At 40.3% G+C, this 27,157-nt stretch overlaps 1 protein-coding gene across 1 annotated transcript; it reads left to right on the forward strand.

The window, feature by feature from the left end:
- The first annotated feature begins 368 nt into the window (after positions 1-368).
- Positions 369-17,032, forward strand: LOC133792160 (microtubule-associated protein 70-5-like). The gene is made up of 7 exons (XM_062230077.1): positions 369-494; positions 579-938; positions 1,129-1,144; positions 15,966-16,051; positions 16,180-16,239; positions 16,386-16,556; positions 16,886-17,032. The coding sequence occupies exons 1-7, from the start codon at positions 369-371 to the stop codon at positions 17,030-17,032; spliced, it is 966 nt and encodes a 321-aa protein (XP_062086061.1).
- The last annotated feature ends 10,125 nt before the right edge of the window (positions 17,033-27,157 follow it).

Below are 27,157 nucleotides of genomic sequence, written 5' to 3' on the forward strand. Positions count from 1 at the left end.
AAGATGAGGAAGGGCCAGATGAAGCCCCCCTTGACCGCGGGGGATTCCACCAGCTGCCTCCATCTCCTGGGGGGTGTCCTCCATGTGCTCCTTATGGTCCGGACATAGCCCCTCCTTCACAAGACCAGCAGGACATTCCGGGGTGCAGTATTTACCCTGACGCTGAGGGTCGTGACTCCTCCCCTCAGGCTCATCTCGACCTCGGATCGCCGGGGGTTGATTACGTCGGTCTTTCGGACCCCCCTTTCAATGCATCATAGCCTCTGCCGTCCACTTTCACCGCGCCCCCTCCCACTTCGGCAAGTGGGTCGTCTATCCCCACCCAGCCAGATTCCCCTGGTACAGATGGGACGCCCTGGGTGACGCGGATGGCGGCGTCATTCGGACGGCGATACATCGAGCTTGCCTCGGCCCTTCCCGTGTCCGACTGGAGTGGCCTTGGGAATTTGGCTCAGGCAGACCTTGGGGAGGACTTAAGGCGCTCCATGGCTTTGGTGAGTCTTTGCTCCTCGTGCTGGTCATATTATGTATAGGCGTTTACTCATATACTCTCTCTCTTTCTTTCTTTTTTTGTGCAGACCTATACATTGGCTATGCGGTTTGTCGACTCGTCTAACAACCTCTCTTTGTCTGCTGCTGAGAGGAACTGCCTTACAGCTCAGGTGCGGGAGCTTGAGGGAGAGCTTAACGAAACCAATGCTAAATTGTCAGAGGTCCAGACAAAACTTTCCAACTTGTCATCGAAGAGGAAGGAAATAAGGGCTAAGACCAAGAGACTAGAAGGCAAGGTTACTCGCTTGGAGCGTGAACTCCGGGAGGCCAAGGACACTGCGGCCGCCTCGCAGCAGAGAGTTACCCTGTTGGAGGCCGAAGTCGAGGCCCTCAGGGCTTATCTCCAGTCAGCGCAGGAGAGGTGTGCTTCCTTGGAGGCGGGGAAGGTTAGCACCGAGCGAAGGTCCATAGACCGCGTCCTCTATAATGTGTGGAAGCAGGATCCCAGCTTCAACTTCTCCTCCTTTGGTGAACAAGCCGTTGCTCGAGCGGCCCTATGGAGTGCCCACATTAAGAAGCCTTGAAGTAGTCATGCTTTGCCTCTGTTTTCTTTTTACTATGTAACATCATTATCAGTATTACTTCTCTTTTGGTAACTCTTGTACTCTTTTAAGAACTCCTTTTTTTTCTTTTAATGTATAAATACATATGTTGCTTATTTATTTCTTGTTCTATTGCATTGGAGGCCCTTTTAAGCCTGTGTGAAGGGGGTTTAGTTGGTTCCCCTCTTTTATCTATCAGGCTGGGAGTCATTTGGAGCCCATGTGTAAGGGTTCACTGGGACCTCTTTTGGTGCCTCTTGGTTGCTTTCATAAGGATATTTTGACCCCTTGGGTCTTAGTTATCCTTTCATGTTTTTCTTGCGCGCGCTTATTATTTCTTTGCGAGAAGCGTCCCTCTCGTCATTATGCATAGTACTATTTCTACAAGGGTCGCTTTTAGGACCCTTTTTGGCTAGACGGCTTGGCGGCCGCTCTAGACTTATTAGTGTTGTCACTATATATATATTTTTCTTTCGTGAGGCCTTTTGGCCTCCTTGATACTCACAAGGGTAGCTAATCCTTGTAAACTCAGGGGAGGCCTTACAAGGTCTTTTTACTGTTTTCTGTGTTTAGGGACTTCGCCTAGGGCCCCGATATAAGGGTTCCTTCTAGGATCTCCCATTAAACTGTCCTTTTCAGGGTCATGATCCCTCTCGGGTCCTCCTGACACATAGGGGGTCGTTTTTAGGCTACTCCTAATTGAGGGCCTTTTTTAAGATCCCTTATTAGAGGGTCTTTTTTAGGAGCCTCTTTTTTTTTTAGGAGGGCGAGGGGTCCTTTCTAAGATCCTCCGTTAGAGGGCCCTTTTTAGGTTCCCCTTGCTGGCTGTGTTATTGCCCCTTGTCCTGCCCCCCAAGTGTTTGGTGAAATTTATTTCGGCGGACACTTTGGCTGATGCCCGAGTATCGAAGAAAAATAACACACGAAGTTGCTAACAGTTTTTCTCAAAACATGCCGTTCCATTCATCATATTCATAATAAATAGTCTCATACACATAGTTGTAACGGTACATAGGGGGTTTTCATATGAAACAAAATAAAAAGACTCACACCTACTTAGGAGGTTATCTAGGTAACCTCTTCGATTTCTTCCTACCATATCAAGGCAGCGTGCCACACTTGTTCTTTTACCATCAGGCATGGGCGCTTTACTGGTAATACTTCCTCAAGTGCTCTGCGTTCCATGCCCGGGGTATGATGGTGTTGTCCATGCGAGCCAACTTGTAAGTGTTCGGGGGGATGCACTGAGCAACCTGGTAGGGCCCTTCCTAATTCGCCCCCAGCACTCCTGCGCCTGGGTCTCGCGTGTTTGGGAGTACCTACCTCAGCACCAGGTCGCCGACTCTGAAAGTTCTCTCTCGCACCCTCGAGTTGTAGTACCTTGCAGCGCATTGCTGGTATACCGCCACCCTCATTTGGGCTTTTTCTCTCTTTTCTTCCAGCATGTCTAAGCTTTCGGCCAGGGCTGCATAGTTGGCTTCGTCTCCATATGCCTGTATCCTGTGGGACACGACTCGCATCTCGATTGGGAGCACAGCCTCGCACCCATAGGCCAAGGAGAATGGTGACTCCCCTGTGGTCGTGCGTGGGGTGGTTCTATAAGCCCACAGCACATTTGGTAGCTCATCTACCCAGGCTCCCTTCATTTTCTCCAGCTTTGTCTTCAGATTCTTCTTAAGGACCATGTTGATGGCCTCCACTTGCCCATTGGCCTGGGGGTGCACCATCGCGGAGAAGCTCCTCTTTATGCCTCTTTCCTTACAGTATTCATCGAAGGCTCCTCCTTCGAACTAGGTACCATTGTCAGAAATAATCTTGTAGGGTACTCCATATCGACACACAATGAATTTGTTGACAAAAGAGGTGATGTGCTTGGCGGTGATTTTCACAAGGGGTTCCGTTTCCACCCACTTAGTGAAATAATCTACTGCCACCACCGCGTACTTTGCTCCACCCCTGCCTGTAGGAAGAGCACCGATCAAGTCTATCCCCCAGATAGCGAAGGGCCAGGGGCTGGTCAGTTCGCTTGGGGGTTTCCGAGGGTAGTTGGCGTGCCTCTGGCACTTGTCGCATTTCGTGGCAAAGTCATGCGCATCTTTCTCCATGGAAGGCCAGTAGTACCCTTGTCTCATGGCCCTCTTAGCCGTAGAGGGTCCGCTCTCGTGGTTGCCGCATTCTCCCTCGTGTATCTCCTGTAACACTGTCAACGCCTCCTCTTCTTCTACACACCGCAGGAGGGGCATTGAGAATCCTCTTTTGTAAAGGACCCCATCTACCAGGGTGTATATTGTGGCCTTGTACACCAATCTCCGGGATTCGTTTCTATCCGCAGGCAAGGTTCCTTCTTCCAGGTACCTCTTGATTGGCTCGGTCCATGATTTCCTCGGGACACTAATCATGTGCACATCCGCGCTTTCGATACTGGGTTTTGGTAAGTACTCTACGGGTATTGATTCCAAGACATCACTATCCTTGGTAGATGCCACCTTCGCGAGTGCATCGGCATGGGTGTTCTTCTCTCTGGGGATTTGCTCTATAGTATATGCCGCCAACCGTCCCAGATGGCCATTCACCTTCTCCAAGTAGGCTGCCATCTTTGGTCCCCTTGCTTGGTACTCCCCCTTTACCTGTCATACTACCAATTGCGAGTCGCTGAAGATATGAAGGCGCGTTACTCTCAGTTCCTGGGCTAGGCGCAGGCCAGCCAGGAGCGCCTCGTACTCTGCCTCATTATTGGAGGCCTCAAACCCAAATCGGACTGCGCAGTACAATCTGTGTCCCTCGGGCCCTGTCATCATGATGCCCGCTCCTGATCCTCCTTCATTCGACGCCCCATCAACGTGCAAACTCCACTCCTCTGAACCTCCTAGTTCCTCCTCTGTAACAGGCTGCTCTCCTTCTTCATTCCTTCCTTCATTCGGCTGATGGGTGAGTTCTACTATAAAATCTGCCAGCACCTGTCCATTGATGGAAGCCCTTGGAGTGTATACAATATCAAACTGACTTAGCTCAATTGACCATTTCATCAGTCTCCCTGAAGTTTCTGGCTTATGTAACACTTGTCTCAAAGGACTATCTGTTAAGACATCGATTGTATGTGCATGGAAATAAGGCTTCAACTTCCTTGACGCCACTACTAGCGCATAGGCCAGTTTTTCGATCTCTGGATACCGGCTCTCCGCGTCCACCAAACGCTTGCTGATATAGTATATGGGTTGTTGCTGCTTCTTCTCTCCCTTAACCAGGGCTACGCTGATGGCATGCTCAGACACTGCCAAGTACAGGTACAGCTTCTCGCCCTTCTCTGGCTTTGCTAACAGGGGCGGCTTCCCCAGGTGCTCTTTTAGCCTGACAAATGCTTCCTCACACCTTTCATCCCAAGCGAACTTCTTGCTCCCTTTGAGGATGTCAAAGAATGGGAGGCACTTGTCGGTGGACCTTGATATGAACCTATTAAGGGCCGCCACCCTTCCTGTCAGGCACTGCACCTCCTTCTTGTTCTTTGGCGGGCTCATTTCTATGAGTGCCTTTATCTTGTCAGGATTGGCCTTGATGCCTCTGGAATTGACCATGTAGCCCAAGAATTTTCCTGAGGATACCCCGAAGGTGCACTTGGCTGGGTTCAACTTTATCCGGTATTTCCTGAGCATGTCAAACATCTCACCAAGGTCTTTGTTGAGCTCTGCTGCTACTTTCGTTTTCACAAGCATGTCATCCACATACACCTCCATATTCCTTCCTATCTGATTGGCGAACATTTTATTCACCAGCCTTTGATAGGTGGCTCCCGCGTTCTTGAGCCCGAAGGGAATCACCTTGTAACAGTATAGCCCTTTATCTGTAATGAATGACGTGTGCTCTTCATCTGCCGGGTTCATTGGGATTTGGTTGTATCCTGAGTAGGCGTCCATAAAACTTAGCAACTCATGCCCCGCTGTTGCATCTAGTAACTGATCTATCCTGGGAAGTGGGAAGCTGTCCTTAGGACAAGCTTTATTCAAATTCGTGAAATCGACGCAAGTTCTCCACTTTCCATTTGGCTTGGGCACGAGTACTGGGTTCGATACCCACACAGGGTAGAAAGACTCACGGATGAAACCGTTAGCCTTCAACTTGTCAACCTCCTCTTTTAACGCCGCGTATCTTGTTGGGTCTAGCACCCGCCTTTTTTGCCTGACGGGCCTTGCTTCTGGGGAGATGTTCAAGTGGTGGCACATCACGCTGGGGTCTATGCCCACCATGTCCTCATGACTCCATGCAAATACGTCTAGATTATCCTTCAAAAATTTCATCAACTCCTCCTTCACGTCACCTTGTAGGCTTCTCCCTATCTTCAATTTCCTTAAGGGTTCCTCTGTCACCGTAACCTCCTCCACTTCTTCTACTGGTTCTGCTCTTGCCTCATCCACGACTCGAGGGTCCAGCTCCTGCGGACCCCCCGTGGGCATACACAGCGCCTCATGTACCACCATGGCCATTGGCTCACGCAGCTTTGCAGGCGTGCGGAGTGAGGTGTTGTAACACTCCCTTGCCTCCTTCTGTTCTCCTTTCATACTTGCGACCCCTCCTGGAGTCGGGAACTTGACAACTAAGTGATATATTGAAGTTATGGCTTTCAATTCTCTTAGGGAGGGCCTCCCTAATACCGCGTTGAAAGCTGATGCACAATCTACTACAACAAAGTTAGACATGACTGTAGTTTGGCGGGGTTGCTCCCCCATGGTAAGTGTCAATTCGATCATCCCAAGGGGTTGCACCGAATCCCCTGTAAATCCGTATAGGGATGACTGGCAAGGCTTCAAGTGACGAATACCCAGTCCCATCTTTTCTAAAGCCGGGCAATATAAGATGTCCACCGAGCTCCCGTTGTCCACTAGGACTCGATGCACACGCATATTCGCTAATTGGACTGTTAACACCAGCGGATCATTGTGGGGAAAGTGTACTCCCCATGCGTCTTCCTCAGTGAATGTTATCGAGTCCTTTTCCCCCTTAAAACTCTTTGGGGGTCGTTGTTCTAAACTCATGACGCAGGGAGGCGGACTTCGCCGAGCCTCTCTTGCATACCTATCTCGCCCCTTCCTAGAGTCTCCCCCAAATCCTGGACCTCCAAAAATGGTTCGGACCTCCCCCTGTATTTCTGGGGCTCGCTCTTGCGCCTGGGGTGCTGTGGGCTCGTCTTCTGGCCTTTGTCTTTCTCTCCTGACATAGCGGCCCAAGTGCCCCCGGCGTATAAGCTCCTCAATTTCCTCCTTCAGGTGGATACACTCTGCCGTGGTGTGCTCGATGTCCTTGTGGTATTGGCAGTATCTACTGGGGTCCCTTTTGGACCGATCCTTTCTCATTGGCGGGGGCTTTTTGAAGGGCACTCGATCTTCGTTGGTGATGTAAATATACTCCCTGGTGTCTGTGAGGTTCGTATAATGAGTATAGGCTGTTGGCCTATGATCACCCCCTCGCTTGGTCTTCCTCTGCTGGTCATCCCTCGGCCCATCGTACGTCCTTTTCTTCTTTGCTACATTCGACCCGTCGTTAGTTGGGGACTTCGCGTGGGGCTCCTCCTTCCCTGCCTTCAGGTTTGCGTGGCCATCCTCCACAGGGATGTACTTCTGTGCTCTTTCATAGAAGTCATCCAGATCAGTGACTTCCCTCTTTAACATGTTGTCCCACAATTTTCTTCCTGGTAGCACTCCAGCAGTAATGGCCATTTTTAACTCCCGGTGCGTTAGGCTCCCCACTTTTGCGGCCTCCATATTGAATCGGTGAATGTAGCTCTTCAGGCTTTCCTTCTCCCCTTGCTTCACTTTGGCCAAGCTGGTGCCTGACATCGTGTAGTCCCGCACGGCATGGTGCTGTTGGAGGAACTCGTCAGAGAACTGCTGCCAGGACCTGATGGACCCTGGCCTTAGCCTTTTGAACCATTTGTAGGCGGGTCCTTTCAGAGTAACAGCGAAGCAATGGCACCTGGCACCACTTCCGATCCCCCTCAATTTCATCAGATCATTAAACGCATCCAGGTGGTATTTTGGATCCGTGTTCCCTTCGTAAGGGGTCATATTGGGCTCCTTAAAATTGGCAGGGAGCCGGATTGCCTGAATTTCTCGCACGAAGGGCGACTCATGGTCAAAGTCCTCCTCAAAGGCCTGGCCACCCGACGCGGTGACGATCTTGCTCCGCAAGCTCCGCATCTCCGTGTCTAGGTCCTGCCTCCTTTTACTGAGGGTGTCTCTCAGAGTGGACGGGCTAAGATCTGCCTTTCCCTTGCCTTCTCGAGGTGCCACAGGGGGCGTGGTCCCTTTGCCCGCTCTCTTCTTATTGAGCTCCTCCCACAAGTCCGGGGGTGTTCTTTTGGAGGTGACCTCATCCTCATGGCGAGGGGCAGCGTTGGTTCTCGGTGCTGGCTTCGGGGCCTGCTCAGGCGGCTCGAGGTGATCATGTTGCTTCGCGCGGGGGGTGTTGCTAGTTGAATGTCGGGTTCTTGCATCATCTACCGGCATAGTGGTCTCCACCCCATCCTTGCCTTTCTCCTTTCCCTTAGGCAAGGTTATGCTGGACTTACCCTGCAGTAGGCCGTTAAGGACCTCTTGCATGTGTTCTAAGGTAGTTTCTAACCTTTGGTTTTTACGGTGGAGCTCACGTATCTCCTCTTCGTAAAATCGGGACTTCGAACTCGAGCTCACGGAGTGGACCCGGGGGTGTTTGTCAGGCCTATGGGCAAAAGGTCCCGGGTCTTGCCGGCCGGAGTTCGGTGCCCGCGGCGGTTTTGGAGGAGGGAACTCATCAGCGTGTACCGGTGGTGCTCTGGGAGGACTCCCTCCAGGTGGAGCGGCCGGTGATGAGGCCACCCTGTCTCGTCCGTGAACCTCAGGGTCTTTCGGGGGCTCCACGTCCCTGGGTGGAGGAGCGTCCTTCATGGAGGCCTTCAGCTGGACTCCGTTCAGGTGAACTTCTACCTCCCGCGTCTCCCTCAGTCGTTTTGAGCATCTTGGCATCTTCTTCTTGTCGGAAACAATGGTGCAACAGTATCTTGAAACTAACGTTCCCACAGACGGCGCCAAACTGTTGACGGTGAGAACTCGTCAACGAAGTTAAGTTGGAAAAATTATCAAATCAAAATTGCTAATTGGAAAACTGTGAAAACTTGAACAAGAACTCAAGAACAATGATATAACAACAATGGAGAATTCAGTCTTTCATTCACACTTATGCCTCTGCTACAGTAAAATTTCCAACCCCTTTCCTGGTGGTCTTAGAATCCTTTTTATAGTTGGCTCTAATGGCCATAGGTACATAGTGGTCCAGGGGACCAAGAGGTACATACATACTGTATTAGGGGAGTGGCTCCAGAGGTGGTGATCGTACATCCCGTACAGGAGCAGGTGTCAGTACGATATCTCCACTACTTGTCTGTACCCATCTCTGATGCGTGGTGGCAGGCGTAGTGGCGCAGGAGGTCGTGGTGTCAGCTCTGTCCTATGGCTGTAGACGTACGGACCATGACTCTTACCCCAGCAATCTTACTGGTACTGATATCCGTACTCAATACTAGGTCGTACAAATATGTCCCTATTCGACCCGTACGGGACCTCCTAAGCATAGGGGTCTCAAGGTGTAAGGAATGGGACCCTCGGTGCGAGGTGGAGATCTTGGGTCCTTGGCGCGAGATGCCTGAAGCCTCCCAAGGTCACTCGCAAATCTGGGTGATAGGTATGTGGCCCTAACAGACGTCTAAGGACGCGTGACGAGACGCCCTGTTTGTGGCTCCCTTGACGGCGCGGCTCCCTAGTTGTTCAGGAGGTCCCTATCCCCTCGTGAGGCCAAACAAGGCTATGCTTGGGCGAGGCCATTCCGGCCTATGAGGCGGAGCCACTCGGCTTAGAAGGTGAGGCCACTTGGTCACCTCGGCCTATGGCGAGGCCCTTAGACGCGAGGCGGCTAATGCGAGATGGTGGCATGGGCTTAGCAGTCGAGCGAGGCCATGGGGCTCCATGCGCGGGGGCCGAGCGAGACCATGGGGCTCCGTGCGCGGGGGCCGAACGAGGCCATGGGGCTCCATGCGTGGGGGCCGAGCGAGGCCATGGGGCTCCGTGCGCGGGGGTCGAGCGAGGCCATGGGGCTCCGTGCGCGGGGGTCGAGCGAGGCCATGGGGCTCCATGTGCGGGGGCCGAGCGAGGCCAGGAGGCTCCGTGCGCGGGGGCCGAGCGAGGCCATGGGGCTCCATGCGCGGGGGCCGAGCGAGGCCAGGAGGCTCCGTGCACGGGGGCCGAGCGAGGCCATGGGGCTCCATGCGCGGGGGCCGAGCGAGGCCAGGAGGCTCCGTGCGCGGGGGCCGAGCGAGGCCATGGGGCTCCATGCGCAGGGGCCGAGCGAGGCCAGGAGGCGCTGCGCACGGCCGCCGAGGACCTCTCGTGACTCTCATATTTGGCCTTGGTGGAATTTGGGCGTCCACAGAGTGGACAAGGCAACGACTGAGATTGGCGTAACGGCAGTAGGTATGATTAACCGGTGAGTGTCACTGAACTATGGAATCCGAAGTGTTGACTTTGGTTGAAGCAGGGAAGGACCCTGTCAAGGTGGTACAAGTTAGGATACTAGGATCGAGTGAAGGATCCCATTTGAATTTGGTTTATGAATGAGAATTCTGAATGGATATCATTCCACCTCCTAGGGTACATAGTACCGGGAGGGTGGAGCGAGTGGCAGAATCTAGAGTTTTCCTTTGGACCCCGAGGGGTTGAGTGATGTGGTGGTGTGTCATGGGATTAGGCCACGTTAGACCTTAAGTAAGGTGTTTGGACATAACAGGTTTTGACTCAGTTGATGGAGTTAATGCAGTTGGGTCAAGAGAACTGGTTTCAGGATAGAACGTCGATGATACTGAATTGAGACCCTATAGTATTTTAAATTTTGGAATGGATCTAGAGAACGAAAGGAACAAAGTGGAAATCTGGAATTATCAGTTGATTGCAAGGGAAATGGCAGTCGGAAAGTTTATCAGATATCTTAAAGAATTAAGCGCTGAGTATGCGAATACTTGAGGTATTAAGGGAAGTGTAATCCCTGATAAGTTAGTCGTGGTGGCGAATGCTGGCGTCTTGTTAATGTAACACGACACAGGTCATGATGAGGGGTGAAAGGTAGTGAACACTACAGTTTGGCATTGATTCAGAATGAAAGTCAAAAGAGGTTGTTGAAACTCTTAAGGCAGGAGTGTCTGCCTATTTGAAGGAAGGAAGAGCTTGTAAATTGCTAAATTTTGGGAAAATAGAGTTCCGGAAGGAAAGATTTGTATCTCTACGTATTAACAGACGAGGATTTTTATGGTGTTCAAAGAAAGAAGGGAGAGTTCTGACTCGTGATTCAGCATAGATTCTGAAGTTGTACCAAGGGTTAGGCAGCGGGGCCTACAAGTTGATCCCACCTGGTAGGGGTGATGACTTATGAGTATCTCTGGAAATGGGATTTAGGCAGCGAGGTAATCATTGTAATTTAAGCAGACTCTGAAGTTTCAGCAGGGTTGCGGTGTAAACAAGAAGCTAGCAAGGGTTTGGCTTAGACAAAATCTTGAGTGGCAAGATTGTTACTCTTGTAAGAGTGTTGTTGAAAAGTAAAGTAAAGGCGGTGGACCTTGGAAATTATGGTCAGTATTGCGGGTTCCTGACTGATGTGTTTGGATAAATTTCGAGGACGAAATTTTTATGAGGAGGGGATAGTTGTAACGACCCAAATTCGCTAATAAGGCTTAAGGGCCTTGATTAGCGTGCCAGGAGGGCATGATGGGATTTATGTGTGATTTTATGAGTTAAATTCATGATTATGATTTAAAGTATGTTATATGACTTTTTTATTATTTGAGATGCATGACTATGTGTATTAGTATGCATGTAGACCCTGATTGTGTTAGAAGGGCATAATTGTAATTTTGGCCTTGTTGGGCATAACTGTATTGATATGCGATGATTGTTGAGACCACACTGTGATGTGGATATATCTGTGATTTGTGACTCGAGACGATCACAGTGAGCGGACTAGCGGAAAGTCGAGGCAGAGAATTATACCCAGCTCGGGGCGAGCCTGGGGGTATAAATAGGAAGCTAGTGAGTATATTGGGGTTTATTTTGATATCGAGGAATACTTAATTGGTGATTTATCAGGTATTGGAAAGCAACGGGAAAATATTAGAGACACTTGAGGATTAGCGGGAATTGGGTGAATGACTAAAATGGCCCTACTTGGACAAAAAGGGATTTGAACTATTAGGGAGGGCATTTTGGTCAATTGGCTTTTAGAGAATTATTTATAAGGCTTTACACTTAGTGGGATTTATAGAGAAAGTGTGTTGGCTGTGGAGAGAAAGGAAAGAAAGAAAAGAGAGAAAACAGAGGGGTTTTTCTCAAGGATCGGTTTGTGCATTCTTGCACCATTTCTCTCCATTTTTCTTGGGGCAAAGCTCAGTGGAGAGCTAGGATAGGCTGAGCATCAAGGATCTTAAAGTTGGACATGAAGATTTGGCAAGGATTAGCAAGAACACATCAACTTTTGAGGTAAGTTTTTAGAGATTTCAGTTTTAAGGGTTTTGCTGGTTTGAGCTGTGTTTTGAGCCGAGTTGATGGGAACTTTAGGGAATTTCTGGGCAAGCTTTGAAGGAGAGCAAGCTAAGGAGGCCTAGGGTTGAATCAATGTCAAAATTGCATCAATGGTATGATTTCTAAGTCCTTAACTTTGTTGTTTGACTGAATTTCTGGGTTTAGGGTTCATCTATGGTGAATCTTGAGATTTGGGATGTGTGTGCTTGAGTTTTGATATTTGGGGATGCTTGGGATGAATGGAGAGTGTTTATATGCTTGGTTTTGAGTTTGGTAATGATTTGGACAAGTTTGGGGTTGAAATGGTAGAAGGAAATCGCAGGAGGCGATTTTGGGTAGTGCTGGTCTGCAACTAGCGCTACAGCGCTAGTCAGTGGGCACTGTAGCGCTAGCCCCTGCTTCTGGGGGTGTGGTTCTGCTTGTAGCGCTACAGCGCCCTCTTTAGAGCGCTGTAGCGCTGCACTGTTCACAGAAGGGGATTTTTGGGCTTTTGCTAAGGGATTTTGACCTAGGGTTCGGGGCTCGATTCCGCCACTTTGTTTTGGGGATCCAGGACTTCCCAGGGGCTCGGGAGTGGTCCCGAGGCTAGGTATTCGGACTTGGGGTTCGGTATTGACTTTGACCTATGTTTGTGCCTAGGTGTGCGCTAAGGCTCGAGTGGGATCGTGCTCAAGGAGTCAAGTGTTGAAAGCTATCGAATTGACAGGTAAGAAAACTATAGCACCCGTAGGATAGGGCATGGGCCCAAGTGTGATTTCGGGACACGGCCCTATATTGCATTACATGTTAGGGTGCAGACTTAAATGAATTGATATTTTTTTAATGTTGTTTGAGCTATGCTATATGTGATTATGGTGAAATGAAACGGCAACAGAGCCGAGAACGGCGAAAGGCCGAGAACGGCAGTGGGGCCGGAAGTAACACTTAGCACATGGGATGCTTATAGTCAGGGTAGGACCCAGTGGATACATGTGATATCCTTACGGTGAGGACCGAAACCCCAGGCTTTGGTAAGGCTTCTGGGGCGGCATGGCCGTGTTTGCTTAGTCTAATGTTTGACCTGTTTATCTGTGGACTATCTGATATGTTTAACTGTATAATTTGCATATGTTATGAACTGCATGAGTTTTCTTTCGGGGCTTCGACTCACGGGTGCTCTGTGTTGCAGGTAAGGGCAAAGACTGAGTCAACCAACCATGAGTACGGAGAGCATGAAGCGACGCGTACATGTTTGGCCTGCCCGATTGCTTTGGTTGGGGGTTTATATGAGAAATGGCTGTAATAATCTGTGATGTTGATAATTATCGACTGTAAACTCATTTTAAGTTGTAAATAGTTTTCAAACCTTATCTTGGGATCCCAAATGTTAAATACTTGAAGTTTTCAATAAAGTAAACCATTTTCAAAAGATTACAGCCACAACTTTTGCTCAGTCACACTTTTGTTTTAAAAACTTCGGTTAGCGAGTGAATTGCACAAAGTTTTCTTTTAAAACTCACTTGGTAACGGCTCTAAGGTAGATGCGTTACATCCACCTGTCTCATTCTCTTTGTGTGAGTCATAGTATGGAAGATGGTGGGTTAGGAGGCTAAGACGTTCTTTGATCTACATGTGTTCTACATATAGGAAAGGTATCTATAATCTTCTATTCTATTCAGATTCATGTAGCATGAGAAAGATACCATTTTAGTTATGGTTGCTAGAGTGATTCGATCCCATTCTTTAATAATTGTTATTATTGCATTTAAATGTTATCACATCCCTCCGCTGCCTTGTCAATCACATGATCAAAAACACAATAGTTTGTGCCCTAAAAGCATGTGAAAAGACGTTTTGATTTAAATAAACGTACATTTTAATTATATTTGAACATTATAATTATTGTTTTAATAATTTATATAAATATAAAAAAAATTCATATTCATTTATGAGAATATGATATTGTGTGCGTAAGAGAGAATTAAGATCATATATAATGAATAAAAAAGTCAGCAACATATTATAGGTCCATGGTACCCGGGCACTACAAGAAAAAACAGTATTCATAACACTTAAAAACAGATAATCGGGAGTATTGATAACGCTTCTGAAAACGCTAACATAGCCCCTATTATTAAAAGTCTCATCTTTTCTATAACACTATTCGAATGTTATGTTCGATGTTATCTTAAACTATTCAATAACACATTTTTAGTTGCTATAATATTCAAATAATAATATTTAGTTAGAGTATTTGATTATAAATTTGGAGTATAATCTTATACTTTATGCATAACACTTTCCAACAGTTATGAAAATTGTTATATTTGATCATTTTATAACGTTTTTAGTTCATTCTATTATATAAATCATAATTTTTTGTCCCAATTATAATATATTATACAAAACAACCATAATTATTGTAAATTCTCCCAGTAATAACATTTTGTTATTTTGTAATATGCATTTTTAATTGTTATAAAAAGTTTTTATTATTGTATTTTGACTAAAAAAATCACAACTGATCACAAGTGTAATATTAAATAGATCAAAAAATTTAAAATATTCAATATATATGATAAACCATGAGTATTTTTACATTTGAAGACAAACTGCTTCAAACCATGACAATGTCCACTTCAAAAGTTCTTAGTTCTAACTTGAATTTGAAAGCATACATAATAAAATTCTATAGTCTTGCACATCTTGTGCTTCAAAAGTAAAAATCAGAAACATAACAAGATACACAAAAAGTAAACCATGAAGCTTGCTCCACCCTCCAATTCATCATCCATTCCATTGTGCACTTGTCTTTGTTGTGAAGTTGATTTGCTTAGCTACACAAGAGTTTAAATAATTAATGCTTAAACTTAGAGTTAATAATAAACTAAAATAGTACAAAAAGAAAGAAAGTTAATAAACTCATTACGACTTTATAAACTGGCCATGCAATTACACTAACTATAGCACATAGGCATGAAAGATTGAAGATTTATGCTTGGTAAAATACTCATTAGAAAATTTAGCTCAAACACTTTATGATTATGAAATGAAAATGCAAATGATACACCAACCAAACATATAAATATATATATATACAATACATTATAATCAGAAAGATGCTACTTTAGAAGACCATGAGAATCAATGGCTAGTTAATTAAATTAAACAAAAATCAGCAAGCAAGAGCATATATATTAGACCAACATGAGCAACAATATCTCAAAACTGTACATGGAAGACTTTAAGTAGCATAAAGATCTATTAAAACTACAACTAGTTCACATTTAGAGTTTAGTGTTCAAATTCTAGTTTGTACTTCCAGTTTCACACCCAATGCATGTTGCTTGCCAGAGAAGGATCTAAAATTCAGGAAAACATTATCATGCTAACTAAGTGGGGGTGATAATCTGATTTTATCTACACTGATGTGTTAGTTTTTAATAGAGGTTAGTGAAAAAGCCTCTCACTTTAGGGTAGGCACTATTAAGAATAAGATCATATCCATTCTAAAATATATGCAAATTTCTATATATGAATATATATTTTTCACATTTCTTCTATAGATTGAAAGGAGTTGCAACTAATTTCCTTACCAAGCATCATTTAAGAATATTTTATTCTGCAATTCCTATCACATCTGTTATAGCTTCACTAAGTTCCATAGAATTAAGATTGTAGGGCCTTGAGCACCATAAGATATTGTGTTTAAAATTACCAAAATAACAATTTAGTAAATGCAACTGAAGTTATGCTTTGGTGGAAAGAGTTTTTGGTAAAAGTATACGTACAAGTATCTCATATGATTCATATTCATCCATATCTTAATTCCAAAAAGAATTACAAGGGAATCCACATCTTAATTAATATATCAGCAACTACGGTTGTGTGAATCCAAATCATTACTGACTATAATCTACATGAACAAAACAGAATTCAGAAATCCAAATATAAATAAGCATAATAGAAAACAAAATGAAGATTCAAACAAAGCTTGGGAACAACTGCAAGATGAAAAATAAAATAAATAAATAATATAACAAGTGAATGCAAAGCCAATCCCATAACTATCATATAAACTATAACTTACCAAAGCTATAAATAAGAAAAGAGAACACAGTGCAAATAAAATCAAACTTGTCAAACAACTTGCTGCCATTAAGAGAATACAGTGAATGTATATCAATATGTATTATCAGTATGTTTGTATTTTACTGTTTCAACAAGTTAATAATGAGTTCATACAATCCTGTAAGTAAACCAAGAGGCATTTATAGTGATACTATTTTTTTCCATCATTTTGCAGAAAAGGAAAGGGAGTTGGGGGTTGCTCACAGTGAAATCAAGTCACTGAGAGCAACTGAAACTCTTAAAGATAAGGCAGTAGAAGAGGTACCGAAGAAATTTCTGCCAGCCTACTATATTCACTTGAGTTTCACATACAATAAATTCAGTATTATAACACTTAATTTGTGTCTAAAGTTAGTTTTTTTGTGTTGTTATTTCCTTTCCAACTCAAGAACGAGGTTGAAAAAATGGATGAAAAAGTCTCTGTCACGGAAAATCTTCTTGAGCACAAGGTGAGTTATGGTGTTTCATGAGATATTTTCAAACATTATGAGTGTACTTCAAATAAGATCTAATGGAGGTGTTTGTATTTTGACAGGTCATGGCCAGAATTCAAGCCCTTACTTTTTTTCAATTGTTTTCTTGTTAATATCATCAGATTGTAGCCCTCCAAGAAGATAAGAAGGCTTTGGAATGCCACACCAAGTCAAAAGAATCAGCTCTGCTTGAAGCAGAAAGGATTTTGCAAAGTGCTTTAGAAAGAGCTTTGATAGTTGAAGAGGTTCAAAACCAGAAATTTGAGTTGAGGAGACAGATTGAGATCTGCCAGGTATTTATAACATCACACCAGATTCTATTTTGTTGGTTCGGCATATACATATGGTGAGGCTAAATTGTCAAGGTAACTGACATGTGTAACATGTGTAGGAAGAAAATAGAATCCTTGAGAAAACAAACTGCCAAAAGGTTTAGGAGGTGGAAAAGCTTAGCCAAACCATGCAAGAACTTGAGGAGGTTGTTCTAGCTGGAGGAGTTGCAGTCAATGCTATTCATGATTACAAATGACAGATAGAAGAATTGAATGTGAATCTAGATAAATTTACTTGTTGTCTTTTTGAAAATTATGGTATGCTAACCTCATTTGAGTAAAAAATTCAGGAGGAAAAGAGGACTCTAGAGCGAGAACTTGCAAAAGCAAAAGTTTCAGCAAACTGCATAGCAACTGTGGTGGCCAATGAGTGGAAGGACGAAAATGATAAAGTTATGCCAGTTAAGCAGTGGCTGGAAGAAAGAAGGCTTATGTAGGTATAGTTTGATTACCTCAGAAATTTCCTACAAATCCTACATTTGACACAATAGCAAAATACATATTCTATGCCATTAAACCAGTAGCTTGTATGCCATTACACAAGTTCAAATTATAAGAATAAATAAAAGTGAGATCAAGTAAAAGCTCAATATGGAATATAATAATATTTTCTAGTTATAAATTAAAATAGATAAGCTAGTACAGACAAACAACTAAATCTAAACATCTCACAAAGTGTACATTATACATGTTTTTAATAATTTCAAAAAGTAGAAGCAGCAACACACACATGGTTCTTTGAGGTATTTTCACAAGCACATGGTTTACATTGTATCAGTTGAATGGAATAATTACATATGATCAACACTTAAATCTCATCAATAATGAATACATTAATATATACCCAATAATAGAAAAGAACAAGAAATCAAATGCACAAAGTAAGATCTTGAGATCATTTCAATCTATCTAATCCTAGTCTACATATATTTCAATGATAAGAAAAAAAATTACAACTTTATACCCAACTTGTTTCCTTCTAATTTATCATTCAGAAATGATTATTTTATTCATTCTTTTATGTTTTTTACCTTATATTTTTTAATCCAATCCAATTTCACATTCCAAACATGACCTAAGAATCATGCATTACAATTTTTTACAACTCCCACTATCATCTTAGACAACTCTATTGTCATAATTTAAGAAAACAATCGGTTTGGCTCTGGCAATGGAATACACTAATAGGACAGAAAGAGCTTAGGCTAAAAACCTTTCAAAATGGCACATAAATTATGGTCACTTATATTTAGCTTCTTATGTTTTGGGCAAAAGAACTATTTTCTGTTACCTTGGAGGTCAGCTCATCTAAAGCTGGATAAGCTTCAGCTTCCAATTCTCTTGTGCGAGCATCAAGACAACTACACATAGCTTCTAGTGCAACTTCTAAGGCCCATAATTCGAATGGAAACTCTGCATTGCATGACTCAAGGTATCCAAAACCATCAGAAATATTAAGCTCAAGCGATTATCTAAAATGATAACAAGAAAGCACAAATAGCTTAATATAAAAAGAAAGCACTATATAAGTATTCTAACACTTGTTCTAGCAATGCCACATTCAAGGTTCAATGTAAGCACAAGAAATAGACAAGGAAACTAAGCATAAAACCATAATTTCCTTATGGATTGGCATACCTTTTTCTTCGATGGTTTTAGTTTCATCTCGTACCCCTGAGGCTTTCTCTTCTTCTTCACCATGGCCTTTAGGACTGGCGCTTGTTAAAGGTAAATGTCTTTGAAGTTCCTCTACAATGGGGATTACATTGTCATCGAATGGATCTCTAAGCAGCACCTATACCAAATGTTTTGTCTCTAAGTTTAGTACAGTTCATTTTACTAGAAAAGCACTCTAAATATGCAACACATAACTCAAAACTTTTTTTTTCAACAATCACATAACTTAAACAAAATCAAACATATGAAGATTGAACTGTTCAATTGGAAAACAAACATTAAGAAGACCCAACCTCAATAATTTTCTATATTGGTTTTCACAATGCCTACAACAATGCATACCCCTGTTAAAAGGAAAACTACACCAGCAAACCAGAAAACAACACCAGACAGCAGTGAGAATAACTCACGACCCCAATCCCAAAATCAAAATGTTAAGTTGCTCTGACACATAGGGATCGATTACAAGATTCAAACAATAAGATCATTAATACATGAAAATTCTAGTCATGAACATGGTGAACATTAAAACTTCCTCAATTAAGCAAGAAATATTCAAAACAGGGACAAACAGTAAGATAACTTCCTCAATATAGTGTTTCTAATGTGTTGTTATGCACATGGTGACTAATTTCTGCTCAAACCAGTAAAGATAAACTGTAGAAAAAGCTGATTTAAGGGCTTTTGCTTATTCTAATGATAAAATTATTATTTCTGCAAAAACATGTCAAAAAGAATCGAATTCCAAGAATAAACTACATCTATCAAGTGGCTTGTAATCCAAATTCAAAGATACCACTTTCCTTTTGCTAGTGAACATAAAATATATATATAGAGCATCAATCTTTTAAAATTCTATTAAAAGAAGAAAATCACACGAGAATATCAAGGCCATGACTCATGTGAGATTTCAAGCTACAAAGCTCAGCTAGGGTGAAAAAAATACAGAGATAGATACATATATTAGCAATATGACATCACCAAATTAAACAACAACAATATTAAAGCACTATTAATATTAAAGGACATAAATATTATATTCGTGCATGGTTTATACTTTTATAGCAAGCTAACGAGTACCAAATTGCATTATTCTTTTGTACCAAATTGCAACTGACAACTTAACAGCCACAATGCCAATCAATATCAGTATGAATGCATCTACAAAATATGCACAGGACTACCAGTGAAATGATCTAGACATGAATTTCAAACTTGATATGGAAAGATAGGATATTGAGAGAACTAGCACTATCACTAAACTAATTCATTCAAATACATTTTAAATTTTAGAAATAGATTAAGGGGCCCAAATTTTACAAATATGTATAAAATTGAAAGTTAACAGAATAAAAGGAATGATCTAACAGAGTTAGTAAAGCAGAACAATACAATTTTCATTTACCAAACAATGTTTATGAATTTCTCATAATTAACTCTAGAGAACAAGAAACTACTTAAATTATAAATGACTTGCAAGATGAGATGAGAAGAAAAGAGACATACTGGCTCATGCAGCACATTAGCAGTTTCAGTCCTGGAAGCTCATTCCTCCAAATCAAGCTCTCTAGCTATGCTGTAAGTTTTTCAACATATTTTTGTGTGAGGTAGATTCTAACTACTATAAAATGAACCAAAAATATGACCTACTCCTATATGCTAAGAGATTCAAACTTATCCAACAAACCTTTGAAGGTTAAGAGCTTGGAAGATGGCTTCATGAGCCTTGTGATCCTAATAGATGAGTAGAAGAAAATAAACCATCATTTGTAACACATTAGAAATAAGGATATATGTGTCTGATAGTTATGAAGAAGGGATCAGACAAAACCTGATTGTCAGAGTAGCTAGTAGTACACACAATTATATTTTATTGTGTCAGGGACCAGACAAAATCTGATTGATTGCTGGCTGAGATCCCTGTGGTCAGAAAGGAGCCCATATTGGACTCAAATTGAAGTCTATGGTTTCAAAATTTTCATATTAAATCTAAAGTACCAAGAGAAAGTTAAGCCCTTGAGTTCAAATTTTGTGTACTTTTTAACTGTACAAGAATATTGTAAGCCAATCAAATCTGAAGTGCCAACTAAAATTCCCCAAAAGACTAAATCATGACCATGAGAAAGAAAATCTACACCATCTTACAAAGAAGACAGAACATCAAAAGTAAATTTTATCATGAAGTTTAAACAACATGAAAATTGCCCAAAATAGCACAATAACATGGCCCAATACTAGCTACTAAGACCATGTTCTTAAGAAAACATAAGTGATTTGCAAGTAAAAGATAATAAACAATATAATCAGAGATAATTAGCTAGATACCAAAATGCATGAAGCCCTTACCTTCAGAGGTTTTGATGATGAGTGACCAGAATCCTCAGTGCCACTGCTCTCATTTTCCAAACTCGACCTCACACGGAGCTCGACTGGCTTCTAGTTTACTACCAAATTTAGCAATGAAATTAAGGATTTAAGTTATTTCTCATACTAGTTCATCTTAAGGGTTCATCTTAAGGGTACTAGTAGTGTCATTTATATACGTATATATATATTATATATAAAGAGAGAAAGAGAGAGATTTACTTACAGTGGGAAAGGGAGGGTTTTGAGAGGCATTGTGGGATAGCTGTGAGGTGAGAAGGAGAAGGAGAAGCCATGGTCTCTTTTTGCCTTTCTGCTTTAATGATTTACAACACATCAGAGAAGAAAAATCAGAAACAACACCCACGAATGGCAGCAGCTTGGACAATGGATGGCGGTGGCTTGGAAATCAAACGATGGTATTCTGGGTATAAGGCGTTTGGGTTCGTGAACGGTGATGAAGGTGTTTGGATTCAAGCTCAGAGATGAGATGTTTAGGTTCACAAATAGAGATGGACCCATCTGGGTTCAAGCTCGTAGAACAGGCTTTGGGTTTCAAGAACAGAGATGAATGACGTTTGGGCTCAACTATTCGGACAGAACAAGATGAAGGGGAATGGGTTGGAAGCTCAAAGATGAAGGGTCTCAGCCTAAGGGAGAAAGGGAAGAGATTGAGAGAGATTAGGGATTCAAACTGAGAGAACGAGATAATAGAGAAAACCATTCTTCATTTTTTATTTGTTAAGTAAAATTTCATTTGGCGCCTGTTACTTTTCATTTGGCGCCTATACTGTGTCCGTGTATTTTTTTTTTTTTTTGCATGTATTAATAACACTTCTAAAGTTATGTAAGATTTTGTCATAATATTTGGTCAAAAATGTTGTAGTGCCCTGTCCTATACTATCAAGGGTAAGGATGTCACAAAAAAGATTAATAGATAAAGTGACTAACTGCAAAAGAAATAATTTTCTAGGGAAAAGTGATAATTATGTGATAATTACATGCAATTAATTAATTAGTTAATTAACTAATTAAGTTTTATTTGAAAAACTTTATATTAGTTAAAATAAATATTAATTAGTGTTTTGATTAATTTTTTAGATAGATAATTATTCAAATTGATAGATTTTAAGATAAGTTTAATTATGAATTAACTGATATTTATTTTATAGAATAAATATATTGTCTTAAAATTAATTAAACAAACAAATGAGAAAAAATAAGGAGGCTATACAGTGGCGCCATTTATGGTGCTAACCTATCCCTAATATTTTAATTTTGAATTTCAAATCAATTTTTTATTTAATTATTAATTTTAAATTTATTTAAATAAATAATTAAATTAATAATAACTAGTCATTTTTTAATTAATAAGTTTAAAAAAATAGTTTTATTTATCTTTAAGAACATAAAAAAAAAAGCAATTTTTTTAGTTGTTACTTTGTTATCAGACTCTCAGGATAAAGTATCGATAACAAATTTTAAGATCGGAAAAAACCTAGAACTTTCTCCAAACATTCTCTCTTTTTCAAACTCTCCAGATCTTATGTGTTGAAAATATCTAGAGAACCTAAATAATCAACATATGCAACCTACATGTCCACACACGTCCTTGTGTGTTAGAGGAACGACTTGGAAGGCTAGGGTGTGAGTCTTCAAAAGATAGGAAGATCATTGATTATACTAAAAAACTGTCGTGTCCAAGAATTTTACTTAGCTAGATAGTAATAGTAGTTAGTATAGTTTGTAGTCTGTTAGTTTCTGTGGATTTTTGTTCAAAAACTCATAGCAACAGTTATGAATTTTATAAATTTAACCTATAGTTTAGAAATATTAATTATAACATAAGGTTTGATTAATATTGCTGGTCTTAGAAATATTATTTAATTATAACCTATGGTTTAGATAGAATTAATAAGAATGTGACACTTTTCATAATCATGTTTATTAAGGATTTAAGTATTTTTTATGAATAATTTAATTAAAAGAAAGATCTAGAAACTCTAGAACCTTCCAGCAGCTGTTAGGATCACGTTTTGACTCAGTCAAACTTGTTTAATCAATTCAAAATATGCTGAAAAAGTGCAAATACGTGTTTGATATATTAATGTATGTCGATATATCGCAGCTATAGGGATCGATATATCGCCTACGGAAGATACGAAAAACACGTCGACTTCGCACAAACAAATGATCGGGGCTCGGGAAAATGGTCCAGGTGATATATCGCCCAAGGTAGGCGATATATCACCTCTGGTGCAATTTTTTTAAAAGTTTGTGGTTGTAATTTTTAAAAACGGCCTTAACCACTTAGACTTGCCTTTGAATGATTTTGACTGAGTTCTGGGCGTCTGTTGAACGAAAATTCAAATCTTTTTTATTTTATATTCATTTATTTATTCAAATTAAAAGGGGTTAGTTTCACTTCTCGAACTCTATGAATAGGACTTAGTACTCAGCCATTTTCTTCATTCATCAAGTATTCTTCAGAGCCTCCAAGTTGCTAAGGTTATTATAGAGAGAAACACTTGGGTTTTGGGTTGAAAAGCTTGTCCAAACTAAGCTTTTTCTAAACACTTGGGAAGTGAGATATAGAGTCATTTCGACATTGGGGTATAGATCAAGTCATAAGATCATTCAAGGTATTCTTATCCTTAAGTTCAGTTTTTCATAGTTCTTTAGTCTTTTATTTTCTTTCAGAACCTAACTCTTGTTTATGATTCTTGATTAGGTGTTTTAAGTTTGTTGAAACTGAAGGTTCTTTTCGATAAGTTTCTACTCGGATGGTTTAGTTTTCTTTTCATCTCTTTCTTTAGAAGCTCACCATACTTACTGTTGGTTTTAGGAGTGTTCCAAATCCAGTTCTTGTTCCCAAATATCCTGGTTTTTGGTAAGCAAAATAGGTTAGATTATTTGAGTTTATATGTTTATGTTATGATATGTTTTATGCTATAATATGTATATGTATAAATATGTTGTAGTCCTTGGGCATATGACTTGCTTAGATAGCAAGCCCCAAGATTTTTTATCATTTTCATGGTTTAGAGTTATGATTTACCCTACCTCGATTAGTAGACAGAGGACCTAGATGGGTTATCATATACTACCTTGTGATCTAACCTACCTCGATTAGTAGACAGAGGACCTAGATGGTTTTATCACATGCCATGTTAATGAGTTAATGACCATTAATATTGTAGTCCTATATGATATACGTTTTTTTTTATAGTATATGTTTATGTTATAGTCTTATGTTTATGATGTATGTTGTTTGTAGATTTTTCTTGCTGGGCATTAGGCTCATTCCATTATTTTTAGTTTGATGCAGGAAAATGAATATGGAAGGCGGAAAAGATTCGTGGTAGCTCGGCATGTGTGTTGAGGATGAATGGATTGAATGGACTGCGTAAAGATCGAGGATGACGTCGTTTAAAGTCTTTTAAATTATTTTTTGATGTATTTCTACATTTAGTATTTGAACAATTAAAGTTTATGTTTTATGTTTTATAAACAATGGGATCCCATACCATATCATATTTTATTTTATATTTTTACCTTATTTTGAATTGGTACAATATTTTGGGTTTAAATAAAGTTATGTTATTTCTTATGTATGTATCAAATTAGTAGCTATGTCACAGTAGTTTTAATGGTCTGAGGTCTTAGAAATAGTCGGGTCATTACAAAGACTCAAGTAATCTTTATAGGCTCCAAGAGGTAATCTCTAATTCCTTGAATGTGTTGATTTCATATACATATATGTATTGATCCTGACTAGTATTAATGATTTTTTAAATTCCCCTTCCCCACCTTCCGTTGTGTCCTTGATTTTATTCTATTTAATACAAATAGTTTTATGCACAAAAATTCTCACTATCCTAATTAATTATTTGTCTAAAAATCAAATCAACAGACAAGTAAATGGACAAAGACTGTATGTCTCATTGGTCTAGTCTTATATATGTCTACCTAATCAATAATGAGACTTTTTTTATTTTATTTTTTTACCTAGTCTTCATTAATAGACTCTTCTAAGTTAAAAAAAAAAACAATGAAATGATAATTTCTCTTTTTTAACCTATTAAGTAATTAAGAAATAAAAAATGTAATAGTAAATAAATAAAAGAAGATTTCCAAAAATTTTGAATTATATGTTTTTCATCAATTTTAGCTTTATAAAAAAATTCTAAAACAAACTTTTCAAAGTTTTTTATTTCGAAAATTCGATTTATTCACATATATTGTTCTTTGAGTAATTGTAAGAAAAGTCTCTAAAATATATATTGTGTTGATTGATTTTTTGTCAATGATTGATCAATTTATGTAGTGATGAAAAAATTATGAAAAGTAAAAGGGACAATGTTTATAGTGACTCAACCCATAAAAGATGACCTACATCTACTAATGTCTTGTTTTTTTTCTCTGGTAATCTATAATGCAATCCTAACAATATTTGGACATACTCATGATAGTCATCATGACCCTCTTTTTTATAGAGTGGATGGTGTGTTAGGGTTTTATGATCAAAAGAACTAATTACTCGATTTATTATAGTTCAAATTTTTTAATTCAGATAAGAAAATTAAGTATAGGAAAAACATCTTAAACAATTTTCTATTTTGGTGCAGTTTGACCGACAAACATTCATTAACTCATTAATGTTGATTTTACTAAAAATTTGGTCTCAAATCAATACCAAATTAATTTGGGGATTCTTCTAGTCCCTCGATAACTGTAATTTCCCCACTCGAGCAAGCTTCTCGACTTTGGGCATTGCGAGCATCGAGTTGGTGAGCGTTCTTATCCTTTGAAACATTCTTCGTGCAACACTACATGTACGTGTTGAATCTTTCCATTGTTCGAGCACTTTCACAAATTGTGTACATAATCTACTCAGAGTCTTCTTACTCAAGGCAAGCTTAGGCATCTATTCTTATTTATGGGTGTCAATTTTAACCAGAAGCCCATTTACCTATGGGTACAAAAACATGTACCCGATGCAGGTATAGGTGTACCCAACCTAACCCTACATGATTGTATATATTTATACTTATTTACATGTATGTATAGAAAAAAAATTATATGAATGTGTGAACCAATTTACGCATGTAATTAAATGTGTCTTTATGTGTATTAAATATGAATTTACTGATTTAATCATGTAAAATTACTATAACTTAGCAAGTGAAGAAGGTAAACTAAAGAAGGCATAACATTATCCCAACTTGATCCTCTAAGGCTTGATTGAGTTAAGGGCGGAGGGTCGAAAGAGTCTGTCTAGTTCGATAATCGAGTTATTCATACCAATTGTTTGTCATCTTTGGTACACTGATGTGGACCAATCATGAGAAGTCCCTTTAATACTTTAATCAATTTATAAAACATTACATTCTCAAAAATCTTTCGCTGACGCTCTTCATGGAATGTTTCAACAAAAGAACATTTTCCTTGCGTGCTTCATAAAAGACGTGTGAAAACCTATTTTTCATATAGTTCTAATGGCAATAATTTCATTAAAGAAAGTATAAAAAAATTTAATCAACATAAGTATATAATAGGGTTTTTCTTGACGATTTTAAAACTAATAAAAATGAAAGCATTGTAATAGTTTTAATGAAGTGGTGTGTATTTTATGCACTAATTTACAATTCTATACTTTTGTTATGGCTTGTTTTCCTTAAGTTGTCATTTTGATTTGATGTGTTTCCTTTAAGTGTGTAGGAATGGGCTAAATGGATGATTTTTGGGTCATTTAGTGTTGTACCCTAATTTTAGCAGGAGTACATGCACTCAGCTCGAGTACAGCTGGCAGATAAATATACGGAGAAATGACTAAGGGAAATAATATCTACCTATTATCCACGTGGACAACTTGTGATTCATAGTGGTCATACATGATGTAAGGCGTCCTGAGTTTATCCCAAACCAAATATGCAATGGATATGAAGTGCGGGCTCATAATTTTAAATAGCTGTCGAAGCATGAGCATGGAGGAGATATCCAACTCGCGGTAATTCTAGTATACTGCATACCCGCGAATCCCCAGAGACTCGGGATCCCTTTATATGGTTATTTATGACTACGCTGTCATATTTATTATCCGAGATAGCGGGAAGCCGTTATTCTATTATCAAATCATATCCCAATATAAATGGGAATTATTTGTATTAAATGTAATTATTATGTAAATTCATGATTGATTCACGTGGTTACCCAAACCTGTCCATGGAATAACATTATAAATACTGGGAATATTGGACAGGAAAAGGGACAATGATTTTGTAATACCAAAACTCTGCCAAAATAGAGAGAGAAACAACAATTATATTGACTCATGAACTAGGTGGATTTTAACCACTGAACCACGTAAAATTTCGGTGTTCTTGAGTGAATTCATATTATTATTCATTACGGTTTACTATTAAGCACTAATCTGCCTTATTATTTATTAATACACTGTTGGCGAAAAATCGCGTCAAAAGTTTGGTGCTTTCATTGAGAGCTGATTAGTGCTTCAGCAA

Source organism: Humulus lupulus, chromosome 7 (assembly GCF_963169125.1).
Source record: "Humulus lupulus chromosome 7, drHumLupu1.1, whole genome shotgun sequence".
In the NCBI taxonomy this organism is placed as follows: Eukaryota; Viridiplantae; Streptophyta; class Magnoliopsida; order Rosales; family Cannabaceae; genus Humulus; species Humulus lupulus.